Source organism: Artemia sp. Qi Xiang Cuo, chromosome 17, assembly GCF_049724085.1.
Source record: "Artemia sp. Qi Xiang Cuo chromosome 17, ASM4972408v1, whole genome shotgun sequence".
Lineage (NCBI taxonomy): Eukaryota > Metazoa > Arthropoda > Branchiopoda > Anostraca > Artemiidae > Artemia > Artemia sp. Qi Xiang Cuo.
In genome coordinates, this window is record NC_142810.1 from 896,768 (window position 1) to 915,110 (window position 18,343).

At 35.2% G+C, this 18,343-nt stretch overlaps 1 protein-coding gene across 1 annotated transcript in view; it reads right to left on the bottom strand.

Annotated features, from left to right (window-relative positions):
- LOC148941766 (uncharacterized) overlaps positions 1–9,701 on the bottom strand; it is a 78,831-nt gene extending 69,130 nt beyond the window's left edge. Inside the window, exons 1-2 of the mRNA XM_089103084.1 lie at positions 9,570–9,701; positions 5,492–5,605 (exon numbers count right to left, since the gene is read on the bottom strand). Coding sequence (XP_088959210.1) covers positions 5,492–5,605; positions 9,570–9,680 — 225 coding nt within the window. The 5' untranslated portion in view covers positions 9,681–9,701. The remainder of the gene's footprint in view (positions 1–5,491; positions 5,606–9,569) is intronic.
- Positions 9,702–18,343: the final 8,642 nt, after the last annotated feature.

Consider the following 18,343-nt stretch of genomic DNA (forward strand, 5'->3'; position numbering starts at 1 on the left):
AAATTGTACACTATACAAACTATGTATAACAATTGTATAACATATGTATAACAACTATGTATAACTATATGTATAACAACTATGACAATGTAACTAGTGTACAAGAAGTTGGTTCCAAACACTGAAATTGTAGCTTTTTAAAGTCATTTAGGCACAAAGCCAAAAATTTGAGACAGAAAGATTGCAGGAAAGAAACAAAAAAAAACTCATTTTGCTAACATTTCCATCTAGAACACTCAAATCATCATCCTAATCTAAGTCTAGGAGAGTTAAACCTTTTCATGAAGAAATTAATGAAAGGAACTTTATTAGCTTAAAAAACCTGTGGCAGCCCAGGAACACCTCAAATACAAGCAAGCACTCAATAACACCAATAACATTAAGTAACTCAAATAGCACTACAACAATTATAAATAAATCCACAAAGAACCCAAATCAAAAAACAAATACTTCCTATAGTTGTTACACTAAAATAGCGAGTAAAATAATGGACAAATAACTTCAGATATCTTTCAGTTCTTATTTTGGTATCAAGTGTTAGGTCTCTCAGTACAAGTACTAGATCTCTCAGAAAGTCCCCCCCCCCCCCACATGCAAAAATTAAGCGGCGGCAAAGAAAGTATGACAATAACAAATAATGAAGAAAAAAAAGGAATTTTGAAACATTCGGCCAATATTCCAAATTACATGCAGAATATGTGGTGTAGAACGTCTTATAATATTATTTTACTTTCTTTTTTTTTAACGCTTTTCCGTGTTTATGGGGGTTCACCTATCATAGCAGGGGAAGACAAAGTTTAACATTGGGGCTCTGGGGGTGAAATCAACCCTGAAGGCAGACTTATCAGACAGTTTAAAAATTTTGAGCCAAACAGATATGTCAAAATTGATTTGATATCATATGGTTTAGTTAGAGGATAGTCGGATAGCAAAAAATGAGCCTAGAGAGAGAGGCTGACTTCCCTGTATCAGCTTTCGGCTTTTAAAAAGTTCACAATAATTTTCAATCAAATGATCCCCTTCAAAGTTTCTAAAATAGCCCCTTCCTTTGAAGTGAATGGGAAAAAATTTTGGTACTTTTCTGGCCATTTTTTAAGCTGCATTTTCTTTTTCTTTCTGCATTTAGATCTCCTAAGCCCAAAACTTCACATAAGTTTCAGGCCAATCAGAAAAATTCGGCACTTTTAAGAGCCCCCTTTGGGACCAATTTCATAAGAGACTAATCATTTGAATAAGTTATTGTACATTAGTCCCCCATGGTCCAAGGACTTACGGCTGTTAGTTTCAAATGGATCAGGAAAAAAGGTATAGTGGCTCATTTCCGGGCCTCTAGCCCCTCCCCCTTCCTACGGCAAAATGTTGATGAACTTTTCGACCAAAAAAATAATCCCTGAAAGTTTTACGCCACTGGACCCCAAGATCAAACATGACCCTCTTTTTACACTATAAATATATCTAAAGACAATTTGCATAATTTACAGCCCTTATCCTGGGGCTCTGAGGATTATGTCATCCTTGGATGCAAACTTATTTATATCTTCGACTATTCTGAACAAAATAGGAGCTTCAAAATGTTGATCATATGCGTTAAAGGGTTACAAAAGGACCAGATATCAAAAAAAGTTCTAAGACAAAGGCAGATTGCTTTCCAATCATCTTTGACTCTCAGAAAGACACTAAAGCTCTCAATTTCCAATCGAATAGGCCTCCTCTGAAGTTTCTATAACAACTAGGGGGAGGGGTAAAGAGGGGGCAGCTTCCCTCTTATACAGAATAAATTCTGCTCGTTTTAGTGTTTAATATTATTCTTTACTTTCATAGTAAAGGCATAGACCAGAAATATTCCCTTAATTAAAGAGGGATTAAATATCAATCCCCCCCCCCGCGCTAGAACTAATTCTATATTTATTTGAAGGCTCAATGAGAGTTAGAATGTTTTGGCATTGAAATGCGCTCTTTGAGGTGTCTGTCCCCTCAACCTGCCACCTACAAAATGATACACCGCCCCTCCTTCATGCTAGCTAATGGGCACTTATTTATCATTGATTATAATTTTATGACACATGAAACAAATTAGTTTAGTTAATAAACCTTTGAAATAAATGTCCGAAACAATGACAGAAGCAATAAGAAGGGATGTATCAACCTGCAGCACTCTTATTCAGGCTTAGCCTAATTCAAGGGGGATGCAAGATTGATTTCTACCCCCTCCCAAAACCCCTTCCCATATTTATGTGGAGGCTCATGGCGATTTAGACTATTTGAGTATTGGACTGCACTCTTTCAGGCATCTGGCATCCTTCCCCACCTACACAGTGATCCATCACCTCTCCTTCATAATAGATGATGTACAATTACACACCTTTCTTCGTCCTTTTTATTTGTCTTAATTTCTCTTTGGCTGCTCAATTTTACATTTCCAGAGAATTTTCCAGAGGGAGATTTTAGGGAGAATTTTCCAGGTGGAATTTCTGTGGGGGAGGGGAATTTTCCGGGAGAATTTTCCGTGAGAGAAATTTCCTGGGTGGAATTTTCCGTGAGAGAAGTGTCAAAACACGATGTGATTTTCTTACAATAGCATCTTTTAAGTCAGTTAAGCTTTAGCCTTTTGGATACCAGATATAAGTTCACTTGCTATGCAACTCCTGCTAAGCAGCGTCAACATTCTTTGTAGGAGATCGTTCTCCTATTCCGAAAAAAAAACAAAAAATCTCCAACCAATATGCATCTTTCAGACCAATAACTGTAACAACCAGTTTATGCAAGCTTTAAGAACTACTCTCAAACAATTCGTGGTAACGAACTGTAATTACTTACAGTTCGTAACACAGTTCGTAAATTTTGATACCAATAGATACATCAATTATACATACATCAATTTTAGATACAAAAAACGGAAATTTGATAACAATAGATACATCAAAAGAATCAAATTTTTTTGCTGATTTCAAATATATAAGTTCCATCAAGTTTAGTCTTACCCATCAAAAGTTATGCGCCTGAGAAAGGGTGCCTTATTTAAGAAAAAAGGGGGAAATACCCCCCAAAAGTCATAGAACTTTAATAAAAATCTCACCATCGGATTCAGCGTATCAGAGAACCCTACTACAGGAGTTTCAAGCTCCTATCTGCTAAAATGTAGAATTTGGTATTTTTTGCCAGAGAGGATGCATGTTTATTTGTTGTTTTTTTCAGGGGTGATTGTATCGACCCAGTGGTCCTAGTATAGCACGGGAGGGCTCATTCGAACGGTAATTTAAAGTTCTAGTGCCCTTTTTAAGTGACAAAAAAAGTGGAGGGGAACTAGACCCCCTCCCAAGCTCATTTTTTCCCAAAGTCACCCGATCAAAATTTTGAGATAGCCATTTTGTTCAATATGGTCGAAAAATACAATAACTATGTCTTTGAGGGTGACTTTATCCCCCACAGTCCCTGGGGGAAGGTCTGCAAGTTATGAACTTAGCCCAGTGTTTACATATAGTATTGGTTATTGGGAAGTATACAGAAGTTTTCAGGAGGATTTTTTCTAGTAGTTGGGTGAGAGGGGGTGGATCGGAGGTTACGTGGGAGGATCTTTCCATGAAGGAAGTTTTCATGGGAGAAGGGATATCGCTATGAAGGGGGCACCAGATCTCCCAGCATTATTTAAAAAAAAAGATCAGAAATTAAATAAAAAAGAACTAATTTTTTCAACTGAAAGTAAGGGGCAACATAAAAACTTAAAACGATAAGAAATTATTATGTATATGATTGGGTTCTCCCCCTAGATGCTGTGAGACAAAGTTGTGAGACAGAGTACAATTTCATTAGGAACTGGGTCTTTACAGTCCAGAAGTATTACATCAGACTTTTCAGCGTTGAATTCAAGACTAGATTTTAAGAATTCTGTTTCCAGTTTTTGGAGTTTTAAAATTTTTGTCCTAAGTTCGACTGAGGCTAAAGATGACATCAGCATAAGTGACTAAGGAGATATTGAGGCCATAGAGAAAAGAAGACATCTGACATCTGATCAAGCAGAGTATTAGCAAGAGGCCTTGCTCTTTACGCTAAAGTTTTTGTTGTTTTAAAAAACAAAGTTGTGAGACAGAGTCAAACTGTGATGTTTCTTGTAGTAGTTCACCCGACTTGGTGAATCATGATGTTCGCCATGCCTTTGAATCCCCAATCCAGCTCCTTATACTTTTAAGAGCTGCTAAAAGAAAAAAAGATTATATCTGACTATCATCAGATATCAAAAAGACATGTATGCTAGGCTACGAGTACGACTTAAAATCCCTCTTAATTGTATATCCCTCTAAATCCCTCTTATACATAGCTGTTATACATATGTTAAACATAAAGTTGTTATACATATGTTATACAATTTTTATACATAGTTTGTACAGTGTTGGTTTTTGTTTTCTTTATTTTTTGTAGTCCTCTGTCATTTTCGTTTTGCATGAAGACAGGTTTTCAATGAGGAATAATAATAATAATATGCAATTTCTCTTTCACTAACAGCCCAGAAGCCACAAGATGCTGTGACAACTGCATTGCAACTATCCTACATCAATATACACAAGTCTACAGCACCTTAATGGAGGTGGGTCAAAACATTTGGTAAGCCATTGGGTGGTTTCTCTTGCAGTTGTTAATGGCCATACTGCTTAGAAGTTGGTTACCATGACAAGCAGTGAATCAAGAAACTAAGTCTTTCTTTCTTAAATGGTTTTAGTAATGTGAGAGATGAAATTGCAGATTTCCAGTAATGTGTAAAACAAAGGAGGCAAATTAAGTATCAAATAGAACAAGGGGCCATTTTCTTTTAAGGCATTGCAGCAATTACGATGGGGTAGACCCTTCCAACTCAATATTTTTTTTAGTATTATATTTGGAGATTGCCATGCTGGGATAGCCTCCTTAGTCCCTCTCCTACTCTATGTTATTATATTTTGGTTATTATTTTTTCCTTATATTTTTTATCTTAATTTTTGGTGGATTTGAAATTAATTTAATAATAAATAGCCTTCTTTTCAAGCTCAGCTCCCTGTTGGCTTTATTTAATTATGTCTTGAATCTTGAATAAGAGCCCATCCATGATGGTGCAATAATAAACAAGACAGCCAAAAAAAAGAGTAACAAGAACTAATAAGAGACACCATCCTATGTACAAAACATCCAAAGTAAATACAATGGTGGAAACAGGCCTGCCATTTCCTGAGTGTCACACCTAAAAGGCAATTTACCAGTGAACTGAAGAAGCAAATATATGTTTTTGAGAGCATGGACTGCTAACCCCTACTTTCAGTCAACAAATTCAAACTCCTCATTTAAGAAAATAATCACACTAAATGAGAGACATTCAAAATTAAGAAAACAGTGCAAGACACATTATAAAAGATTAAGATTACTAATAAAAAGAAAGCAACAAAGGAAACAGTCAAACGTGAATAAATAGAAAATAATCAAACAAGAAAAAAGCACTCAAACACAAATAACTACTCAAACCTACCTCTGAATCTGTCTCAAAATAGCTGATCATTTGTATGACATTTGGATGACAAAGACTTTGCTGTATCTCGCATTCTCTTCTGATAGTTTTCAACTCATTCTCTGAGTGTCCAACCTAAAAAACAATTGGGCAATAAATTAGAAAAGCAAATCCTTCATTATCATATGACTGGCCTTGGTACCCTACTCTTGTCCTTCCAATTAATACTCCTTTAATGACCCCTATATGATCAAGAATATAAAAAAGTTGAAACAGATATATGCATAAGAGGTTGTTAAAGAGGAAATGGGGCACTTTTTCCCACAGCCATACCTCAGGTGTTCCAATGACACCAAATAGAAAAGTTTTGCATGACAAAAACTCTCCTAGCAGTTTTTAACTTATTTTCCAAGTGTCAGACATAAAAGCAATATATCAATTAATTAAAAAAGCAAATCCTTGTTTTTTGGGGGAGTAGGCTGCAAGGCCTCATTTCAGCACTCCAAACAAACTCATTAACTAACTACAAAACAATCAAGTGCCCCAGGAGACAGGTACTTAGTAAATGATGATATAGCTTCAACACATTACTCTTTTCCTTGGCCATTTGAAGGAATGGTTGTAGAAACTTAGGAGAGGGTTCATTTGATTATAACTTAAAAGTTTTAAGGCTGTTTTTAGGAATCAAAAGTAATAGGATTAAAATAAGATGCAATATTTCACAAAAACAACATTTTTTTATATCATTCATATATTGATGAAATTATGCTAAATTCTTACAAAAATAGTGGTTTGCTCTTTATAGAGTATGAAGTTATGATAGCAAATATCTTAATAGACACCATAACTAAATCATCAACTGTGCTTTTCATCACAAGTCAAAATAAGTTTAAATTTATTAACTTCAAGTAAAGAGGGTGAGGATCCCCAATGCCCTGCTTATGAACTTGACAAATACTAATTAAAACTGTTTTGGGTAAAATCTGAATAACAAAGAGTTTCTGCATCTTTGCTGTATCCTGATAGTTTCCAATTCATTATTTGAAGATCCAGACAAAAGGGCAATCTAGCAATAAATTAAAGAACCATCTATTTCTTTTTTAGCTTGGACCTCAGGGCCCTATTTTTGATCCCCCTAATTACACTCCCTAAATGATGCTTGGGCAATCACAAGTCAAAAAGACCAGAGATATCTATGTTTGTGAAGTTGGAAGAGAGTGGTAATGCAGCTTGGACACTAGGTCCCTACTTTAGGCACTCTAGTTGCACTAACCAAGAATGTTTCTGATGGCTTTTGGATCAAAATATTTTATTGAATTTCACATGCTTTCCATTCATCTTCTGACTATCCTAAAAACACTCATTAATAAAATAAGTGAAGTCATTCTGGTCTGGGGCTGATACAATGTTGGACAGATGATGTTCTAGATTTGAAAGTGCTAACATTCCAGTGTTTTGTAACAACTATGTGAGAGTTCTTCCAATCGAGATACAATTTTTGAATCAATACAATGCTTGAAGTGGCTTCTTGACAGAGAAACCCTGTACCATACCCCTGACTGGTGGGTTTCATGAAGGGAAGAAGGTGGGTTCCATGAAGGGAAGGGTGGGAAGTCATGAAGGGAGAACCCATGATTGGTGGTACAGGGTTTGGTCCATTATAAGCTAGAATGTTAGGGAGGGGATTGTCAGGCTACCCAGTAAATACTAATACAAATTGGTGATTGAGTATTTTCTTGCAGGTCAGTAACTTCTGCTCTATCCGATTTTTTCTGATTCAACCTCTACTACAATACTTTCTAAATATGTATTTCTAGACCTTATTGGGATTTCTCTTGCTATCATACACATGCTTGGAGCCAAAACTGAATAAACTTGTTTCATGAGATTTTATAGTTGATTTGAGCCTTTTTAAGTTGTGAATTCATGGTTCTACTAAGTTTCTGATTTGGTTCTAGTCTTTTTCATCCAACTAGCTGGAAACAAACATTGCCCCAGAAAACAATTCATTTTCCAACTAGTTGACTAGTAACTTTTCCTCAACAAAACTTCATTTTTTCAATAGGCTTTCACTCTGGCCTATTTATTATAGACTGGGCTACTTGAAACTGCAAGTGCACTCATCTCTAAGAATAGAATGTTAGAGTAGTCAAATTTCCAAATATGGTAAAATTTCAGTTTAGCAGCACTTCTCAAAAAACATGGTAGGCTAATAAAATAAAAACAACAATAATCTTATTTCATGCTCTTTCAATATATTAGTTGTTATCCTGACAACAAAGCAACCCTACCTCCCTGATGATCCCAGTCAATATATACAAAACTAAAAGAATATTCCAAAAAGTGGATGACAAATTGCTAGATGTATTCCATAGAAATTGCCTACAAATTGTTCTGGGTATCTGGCTGACTGACCATATTTCAAACAGTAGGCTATACAAAAAATATGGGTCAATCCTGCTGTCTAGGGCTATAATGAAAAAAAGGTTGAGATGGCTAGGGTACATTCTGCAGACAAAGGGTGACAAATGCCAAAGATTTGCCTTTCTGGCCAACTGTCTAGGGCTAAAAGGAAAGCAGTTTGTCCTTATCTGGGGTGAGAGGATGTCATAAAGAAAGGTTTAAAGGAAATGGAAACTTCCTGCAAGGGGAGAAGTTACTAGTTATAAAATGAATTCTTTCGTGAAGCAATGCTGGTTTCCAGCTACTTGGCAAAATTAAGTTTTGTTGAGGAGATGTTACTAGTCAACTAGCTGGAAAAATTAATTTTTTTCTGGGGAGAAGTTATTAATCAACTAGTTGGAAAAATTAAGTTATGTTGGGGAGAAGTTATTAGTCAACTAGTTGGAAAATGAAAGTTTTGCTGGGGCAATTTACTGTCAACTAGTTGACAAATTTAAGTGTTTCTGGGGAGAAGTTATTCATCAACTAGTTGGAAAAATTAAGTTTTGCTGGGGAGAGGTTATTAGTCAACTAGTTGGAAAAGGAAAGTTTTGCTGGGGCAACATTTATAGCCTAGTCAACTAGTTGGCAAATATAGATTTCTCCTATACAGATGGGCCAAATTTTCCAACTAGATGACTAAAATAATTTTAATTATAAGGAGATTGGATAGTACCATTCTATATAAGCTTATAAAGTATTTTTTCTAATAGTCAAAGGGTGGAGTCCCTTCTAAGATAGCCAAAAGTTGCTAAAGTAGAATTTCACTGAAAATAGTTTATATTTGAATGGCCTAATAAATGAGGTTTGATTTGCTATAAATAACTATTTTTGGATATATCATTGTTGAAGAACTTATTTTAAATTAGTTATACTTTTTTAACCACTTTTCAACAGCTTAACTAGCTTAATGTTGATCACTTCTTTGTGTGGTTACAAAAATGGAATACCTATGGGGCCCCTTTAAGGGCTCAAGATACAATTAGCCCCAGAAGCACTTCTTGAATTATGAAAGAGCAAAACAAAAGACATCAAATGACATTTTTATTTTCATCCTAGCTAATTTAGTTTTTTTTGCAGGTGGCACAATAATTTAGCTAGGATGAAAGTGAAAACATCATTTGATTTCTTTTTCTATGCTATTTCATAATTCAATAATCACTTATGTCCCAAATTATATCTTGAGCCCTTAAAGGGGCCCCAAAAGTATTTCTAATGAACTATGAAGGAGCATAAAAAAATGCCAAATGATGTTTTCATGGTAAATATATACCAAATCATATTATTGAGTTAGGAATAAAGTGAATAGGCTACACCATTTGATGCCTTTTTTTATGCTGATTACAAATATAATAATCATTTTTACCAGAAATGAATTTCAGCCCCTCCCCCTAGGCTATATATGCCAATTCAGGGTATATATTTGTACATTAGGGGGAGGGGAGCAAATTTTGTTTCTGATGTAAATGGGAAGTAAGTTTAAACTTTTCCCCCCCCCCCCCCAATGTACCCTAATTTATTACACCACCTAGATATTGACCAGATTTTCTGAGAGCCAGAATGGGATGATGGAGAAAATTTACCAAAATTTTAAACTAGGCTTGCCTAAGCATAGCCTACTTAAAAATTCCTACTGAGGCTATAAGAATTAGCCTACCTTTGGAATAAATTTCAGGGCATAGATATTGCCAGTAGACTTTTCAATAGCTTTAAACACTTTTCCAAACGATCCTTCTCCCACATTTCCAAGGATCTTGAAGTTTTCCATTTGTTTAAAGCCCCCACTTCTATTTTTCCCGAAATATCACTTTGATCAGAGCAGTAGTATTGCCAACGCTTAAATTGATCGAAAATGTACCGAAGACAAAAGAATTATACTAATGTCCCGATTTTTTCCGCGTGTTGTGATTCGCGTTACGCGTGTATCGTCAATGACGTACAGTATTATCTATAAACATTTGTGTAAGACATTTTCATTCACTTTCTTTCTCCATTCCTTGGTTTTTCTGTCTCTTCTAATACATTACATGTGCACCTTACAGTACTTGAAGAAACTGTTTTGACTAACACATATTACTACAGTAGCATTTTACTACAGGTCAAAAAAGTCGTTTTTCGGCCATTTACGAACTTTTATAGACTGCCCTGAGGTTGGTCCCAAATGACGATTTCAATAAAAATCAGGGGTCAAAATCAAATTTTAACCTTGTATTCTTACAGAATATTGCCCAAAAGCAGTTGATGGGACCTGTTTTTCCATTTAACAGTTTGCATACAAATCCTGCTTGTCCCTTTTATAAAGATCTCGATGGAGAAGAGGATCGCTCCTGTAGCCCTCTCCTAATATACGCTACTGCATACGACCAATACAGGAAAAAAATATATTTTTAAATTGAGACTGATCAAAGAAGTGACTTTGGGGACTAAGGTCTAACACTTACTAGATATTTTTATGCTGAAACAATATTTTTCTCCAAAGTGCCTTTAAAAGATCTTTCACTCACCTTGTAAGGGCGAGTTGGATACATTTCCACAAATGGTACAGTAGACACCATGTCTTTCACTATTTTGGAAATCACCTTAAATATATAGATAACGGTATGTTTTATTTTTTAAACTGGAGCTGGCTTTAGAAACTTTCAGTTATATGAGGTTCCAACTATTCTATACTACAAAAACTATACATCAAAAATTACCAAAAATATGACATTAAACATGACTTCTGAGTTGGAAGCCACGACGACACCTGCAGTGGCAGGTTTTCTGTGTTCTTTTCCAGTATTTCACCAGTTGAGGTGTGTCACCATGCTCATGGGGGGTTTCCAATCCTTGGTAACGACTCATTTAGCACCCACAATAGGACTGAAAGTATCAAAGCCGAGTTTATTTCTCAATTTCGTTTCTTTTAAAATGACAGCTGAAAAGACCCTCTCGGCACAAGAAGAAGAATGTTGCCTGACCAGCATTTTTATCATGAATTCACTTAAGAATGAGAAACGTTTGACTTTCAGACTATCAAATCGCTTTAGTACTTTAAATCAGAAATAAACTGGTCAGGATCTACACATTTCTTGGGATCAGTGCAAAATGGCAGCCTTTTCCATTCTTTGGCAATGTTTTACACATCAGTCTCCTTTGCTAAATTTGGAAACTAGACAAGTAGTGCGATAATGCTTAAGTTTTAACAATCAAGAGACATAGCTATCTTACGGTCCAGTCTGTCTAAGTTTTTAGCCGACGAGTATTTTGAACTAAAAACCTTTTCCTTATTTTGTTGCTCAGTTCTATCATGTATTTTGTACACATTGTTTTGAAAGTAGTTGCAACTGATAACGAAATTTTGTTGTTGATAAATACTACCTCTATACACAACTGCCAGAGTCGACTTATTTCATGTCTCGAAAGTGCTGTGGTCCCTGACCTGTATCAAAGGTGCTTCGTTGATGAAAGAATACAAACATAAGTATAAAATTCTGAATTGTACCAAATTGTACCATATTTTTGTAAAATGTACCATATTTTGTGGGATTGTACTAAATTTTACTAGCACAGATGAAATGTACCAAAATGGTACAATTGTGCCACGTTCGGCATCACTTGATCGGAGTCCTATGGATTCGAGTTGAATACTTGTTGGAGACAATTATTAATAATCCCTTTCTGAAGCCGGATTGTGCCTCTAGGAAGAGGTTTTTTTTCTACATACCATTGGAATCTGTTTTGGTTCATCTTCTCCATTACTTTCCCAAGTACTGGAAATAGCTGTATAGGTCTGTTAGAAAAGGATTTTTTGTGGAGGCTGACCTTTTTTCTTAATTCTTAATTTTTTCTTAATGATAGATTGTTTCCAAACGCTTGAGAATTTTCTTTCCGCCATATTTTGTTATACTGCAAGTAGAAAGTTTTGGTGGAGCTTCTCCCCTGCTTTCTTTGCCTAATTGTATCCTATTGCGTCTTCTCCCTGTGCTGATTTCATATTTACTGCAACAAGGCTGAACTTTAATTAATTCGTTGAGAAAGAACTAATCAATTTCTCTTTGTGCTGCGTTTTTCCATATAATTTGCAGACTAATGAGTGGCCATTTGGTGTTTGGACTTTGTGTTTTGAAAACATGGCGGCAAGGACTTTTGTCTTAGTGGCCATTCACACGCGGTTTAGGCTAAAAAAAATGATGAGTTTATTGTTGTCCAAATGAACAACTATAAACTCAACATTTCCTTTGCAATAAGAAGACACGGAAGGCTGTGCCACTTTCATTGGAAATTTGCTTAACTTTTGGGCAAGATTAAAGAAGGAAATTTGCATCGAGACTTTGTATGAACTTTGTCAGTTAACTCTTTCTGAAAATAATCTAGTGAATAATCCGAAAGTTTATTATTTTGTGAATGACCCGAAAAGTTTTTTTTGTGTATAAAATACTAGTTTCAATTACATTATTTCAGTAATACTACTGATGACGGTCATTGTATGTGTGATCGAAATATCTGGACTTTTGTACCTGTTTTTTTTTCCATTGTCCAAATGAATGGTTTTATCCCCATTTGAAAATTTATTTGTTCGTCGTAGAACGGCAGTGTGCTCTATGAAAAGGATATTTAGTTTAAGGCGTTACGTCGAAAATTTCGTAGTTTTGTATTCTTAACACCGCTTGAGACTTACTTTAATAAGAATAATTGAAAGTTTATATCAAAACCACAAATATTAAATACTTTATACAATGAAATAGTGCTGATAAACACCAGTGGTTACCAGCTAAATTGTTTGGAAAAAGAACAGCGACATTTACAAGCTTCCTGGAAACACTTTCCAGTTTGATCGCACGTCTCAAAAACCGCTGGAAGGTGAAACTGAAAAGAAGAAAGCGGAGAAGCCGCTTGGAGTGTAAAAATTAGTGGAATGCGCTATAGAACCACAATTTAGTGTACCCGCACTTTGTAACAGGAACTAGCCATGTTAATTTTTGCCACAAAAATTTTCTTTCACAAATTTAGCCATGTTCTTTCATGACCTTCAATCCATCTGATAACATCGCAGAAATGTGGTTTGCAGCTCCAATATCCACGACCTGTCTGGATTCACTTAATAAAATAAGCGGAAAGCGTTTCCAAGTCGCAAAAAGCGAATTGAAAGGAATTTGTTAATAAGGAATTCAGGAATTTGTTAATAATTTATGTTCTCAGCGGAGTGCTTGTAATTTTGAGTTTGCATACTTGTCCATGGTATTTCAGTTAAAAAGTTGATGAATAAGTATGTGTTGTTAATTTTCATAGATTACATGCGTGGAAATTAGTCTGAAGCCAATAAGCTGACCAAGACATTCAAGAACACACTGAAAATGAGTAACAGTATTCCCAGAGAGCGGAGATCAGTTTGGTTAGTTGGCCTTTGGTATAGATTAATAAAAAAACTTTTTGCACATGTAGCAATGAAAAATTTTATTATTTGTAGGGATGAGAAATTGGAGGGCTATACTAAATGTGGTACTAAATACTAACCACGTCAAAGGCAATATTATGCCCAAAAATCGTGAACTTACACCTTGTAATTTCTTTGATAGCGCCGCTTACAGTGCTAAAGATTGTGCCAACCAGGCCTGCGCCACGCTCAATTATTGGGAGAAAATAAAACGTACAGCCATGCAAATGTGACCTCTTTTTCTCGAGCTATCTGGAGATCCAATTCCGTGGGAGCATTTACCTTGGAGACATACGAACTAATTACCTATTATTAGACTAGATGCAGACATATAAAATGAAATAAACACAGATAAAAAAGGCAATAGATTTATTGAACTTACATTCGTAGGTGCACAGCAATGGGTCACTTCAAATGACAATAACGGTGACAACGACGAAAGAATATAAGAATTTTTGTCTGAATGATCTTGTCTCTCGTTTACTAATAATCTCAAAAAGCATATCTACCCCACTATCAAACATAGCTTTTTGGTCCTGTGCCGTGAGGACTGACTAATAATTGGCCCGAGTGGTTCAAGGATGCGAACCTTTCGTCCAATAAATTCTTTTAAATATTTCTGATGATTCAAGCGTTCACACGGTTTTTGCCATTTAAAATTCCTTAGAAATATTGTGCGTAGTGTATTTTTTATTTCTCACTCTCTTAGCGAAATCTTAATCCTTGATATTGCTGTTCTTTGTCTGGGGTGACTGAACTTTGTATTTTTGCTGATTAAGGACTTAATTTTTTAAATAGATTTAACTTAATTATAGGAAATCGGAATTATCTTTAGAAAGAAGGAACTTTATTTTGGTATTTTAAATACATCGCATTTTACTCATGGTACATATCACCCTTCCCACCAATTAATGATGTCCCGTCATTAGTAACTGCTCGCATTTGGGGTTTTCACTATTCGCCATTTATTAACTATTTCTTTTACATAATTACTTTATATTTATGTTATGGTTTTATCAGGAGTGCTAAAAATTTTCTCTATTACTTTTTTTTTCTACATCTCTATCTAAAATTCATCTACCGGACTAATATTATTCATGGTTCTAGGCTTGCTACTATACTAAAGATTTTTTTTCTACATCTAACACTGATTTCTTCTATATTTCCAACAAGGTTGGGGCTATTCTACCTTTACATTAGTTTTTTTTTAATTCACCTTTTTTTTTGTGTATATATTGAATACTACATTCTATCTACACTACATTGAACGGATAACATGATAACACTACACCTAATTCTACTTGAACATCTAGCGGTACATACATAAATGATTTATAACAAACAATATTGGGTTTACCATATTCACTGGTAACATTAAAACACTTTCACTGTTGGGGTTTTTGAATTATCAAAGTTATTAGGAAGTAACACATGTAGATTCACATCTATTCATCACCTTTAAGTCCTTAGTGTGAAACACCCTTCTGTTGTAAATCATTGTCCTTCACTCTTTTTGTCTTGGCAAAAATTTTGAAGCATATACGTTATGGTTTCTTCATGGAACAGTTCGAGCCTTATTATCTTCACACGACAAGTTTTCTCTAATAGTCAACTGGGAAATGATGCTTCCCACTACAGGTGTTGGCATATTTCTTCTCAGCGTATCATTTTTAGTATATTTTGAGCCACATAGAGAATGTATTTTCGCGTAAAATCGTCCATATGTGCCTTTTATAAAATTTTTAGCTCATGGCTTGCGTCGATTAGCCTTTGCGGTGATTCCTATGTTAATCACGGGGTAATTGAAGTTTGGATTTGGAATGGGTTGTCATCAAAATATAGTGATTCTTTTAACATATTGTCTTTAACTTGAACTTCAAACATCTTCAAATATCATTTAACTTCAAATATCGTTAAATATCGTTTATCTTGTACTGATCGATGGGGTTCTCAGAATTAAACTTCAAATTGTCTTTAACTTCAGCTTAAAATATCTTCAAATGTCTTTAAACATCATTTAACTTCCAATATTGTTAAATATCGTTTATCTTGTACTGATCGATGGGGTTCTCAGAATTAAACTTCAAATTGTCTTTAACTTCAGCTTCAAATATCTTCAAATGTCTTTAAATATCATTTAACTTCAAATATCATTAAATATCGTTTATCTTGTACTGATCGATGGGGTTCTCAGAATTAAACTTCAAATTGTGTTTAACTTCAGCTTCAAATATCTTCAAATGTCTTTAAATATCATTTAACTTCAAATATTGTTAAATATCGTTTATCTTGTACTGATCGATGGGGTTCTCAGAATTAAACTTCAAATATAGTGTTACCTGATACGTAATATGGTTCATGGTCGAAGAAACAATGATCAAGGGTAACTGTTGTTTTCGTGGACGAAGCTGGGATGACGATTGCCTGGAGTCTATGGTGAGTACTCTTCGTTGGTTGAGATATGATGAAAATAGATGCTACTAGGTTGTATCTGTACTGGGAAGCTCATTGTAATGCTCAATCACCAATGTGTCCATTTATTTCCTGTAATAAAAACAACGCGGCAGAATCACACGCTCTTTGAAGTAAATACTCATACAATAATTCACGCATTAATTGGGTTATAATAAAACAACATTGTTCCCATTGGGAAATTTTCCTATTACATAGAAGTTTCTTATAAAATACCAATCCTTCGACCTAAGGTGTAATTTCTTGTTATATTTTGTAATATACACTATTAGATACACATTATTTTAACTTCTTTCAACGCTTAGGTAATTTCACGATATGTCTAAAGTAATCTTGCAAACAGGGTTTATGATACATGGTTGATTTTTGAGGTCTAATTTTACAACACGTTTCATGCCTGCATTGTTCAGGCACGTCTTTGCTGTTAAAGAAACGCATGTTGCAGCGTCAGAGCCACACAGTTTTACGTAAACGATACTACAATGAGGGAAAAAGACATAGCGAGGACGAGTGGAGACCTCTATACCCACTCGTTTTCTAATGTCTTCCCTATTTCTTGGCTTAGACGTTCTCATGGGGCTCTGGGTTTAACCTCTGCATTTCAGCTGTTTCCCCGTGTTCTTCTCTTGGTTTTCATCTTCTTAATCTTAGGATTTTTCCGTAGTTACAAGTCAACATTGGTACCTCATATTCGCCTTTCGAATAAGGTTATTAGATGCAGGATTTCCAAGCTTGCCCGCGTAGATTCCAGTTGATGCTTGGCAATAAACGTAAGCGTAATGAAGAACTGACATCAATATCTTTTTAGAAGTCTATTGTTTGAGCAAACCCTTCAGCACTAAAAAAATAAATACGATATTAAAGTCTTATTAGAATCGGTTAAGTGAAAAACACCTTCACATTATTAGGGAATTCCTTGTGGGTTTTACTTAGTCGCCATTGGACATACACAGGGTTTCAATCCATATAACTTAACTAATCAAATGGTTTTAAAATTTTACATATTATTATTGAGATATAATTCCACATCCGCCGTGAAATTCTACATATAAACGTACCAATAGCCAACTATAGGTACATATATTTCTCGAGTAAGAAACATTATATTTCTCGAGTAAGGAACACATGAATAAGTAAGCGTGCAGCACATAATTACACTGGTATCCTATTTTTTATGTGTAGGCCTAAAATAATTATAATCTGCACTAAGACAAAATAGTTTATGTATACGAGGTTAATTTCTTCCACAGTTACCTACTAATAGGTAGTTTTGAGTTTAGGATCTTCTCTTAATTTTCTTGTTACTATTTTTATAGGCGTCTCTTTTCCTTTGGTAAGTTTTCATACGTTTCAGGAGTAATTTACTACCAAGGGATTTGTATTCTTCAGATTCAGGGTCAAATAAAAATTGTTTGTAATATTGAATTTCCGCTAAAGGATGATGTATGCCTTCATATTTGACACATTGGGGATTTTTTCGAGGCTTTAGCAAATTTTGGGGGCTCTGCATTTATCGAGGAGAAATAAGTCTGTTTGAGTGGGTCCCTTGCAATAGAAATACTTGATATTGAGGTTCTTTTGTAGGCGTCTTATCAATAATTGGAAACAGCCAAGTTGCTTTGCGCTTCTTCTCCTATATTTTGTTTTGACCTCCCCTCTAGCCGGACGATACTTGGGGGAATTTGCATGTGCTAAACCATACTTATAAGTGTGGGGTGCATACCCTTTAAGGTTGTAGGTTACATCCCATTATTTCTCATATATTTGATTTCCTTGTTCGTCCACGACTAACATAGCTGCCGAATATATAATGTTATCCTTCGCGTTCATTATGCTAATGAACTCAGTATCAATTATCACCCTTTCAGTAGGTTTTTATTCCATTGTCATGATCTGAAAATGCTCACAGTTAGGATCTGGGTCGATTTTTTCATAGAAAATCCGAGGTGACCGCCAAAACCCAACCAATTAAAAGCTGCATGGGCTTTGAGTTCCTCCCCAGGCTTCCCACAAATCTTGGCCCATCTATTTAGATTTGATTACACAACTTTATACTGAGTAGGGGATGATTTCCATAGTTTATTTGTAGAATATAAGTTGAATTCCATGGAGGAGTATAGGGATGGTATCCCCTAAACACCGAATAAAACACGGTCGGTAGGGGAGACCGAACCTCCCCTCCCCATGATATAAGTTCCGTTATTGATCTCGATAACTTGGTACATTATAGGTTATCCAACTGATTAATTCGAATTTATAGGGGTATAGTTGATTTTCGTAAGGTAGCTACCTGGTAGGCAGAATTTGCCACACAGGACCTAAAAACACTATTTGTCACCATCGGTCGACCACGAGCTTCCCACCTTGGGCCTTTCTCCCTGATCGCCGACGTTTTGACATCACTCGTATTAGCATTATTTTTTTGTTTGTTTTTTTTTCATTAATATTTACTTGGTTAACTTTACTTGCACACTGTTAAATTTATTATGGTGGATCACGAGTTGATTTTTATAAGGGATTTGAAATTTTTCTTTACATTAATT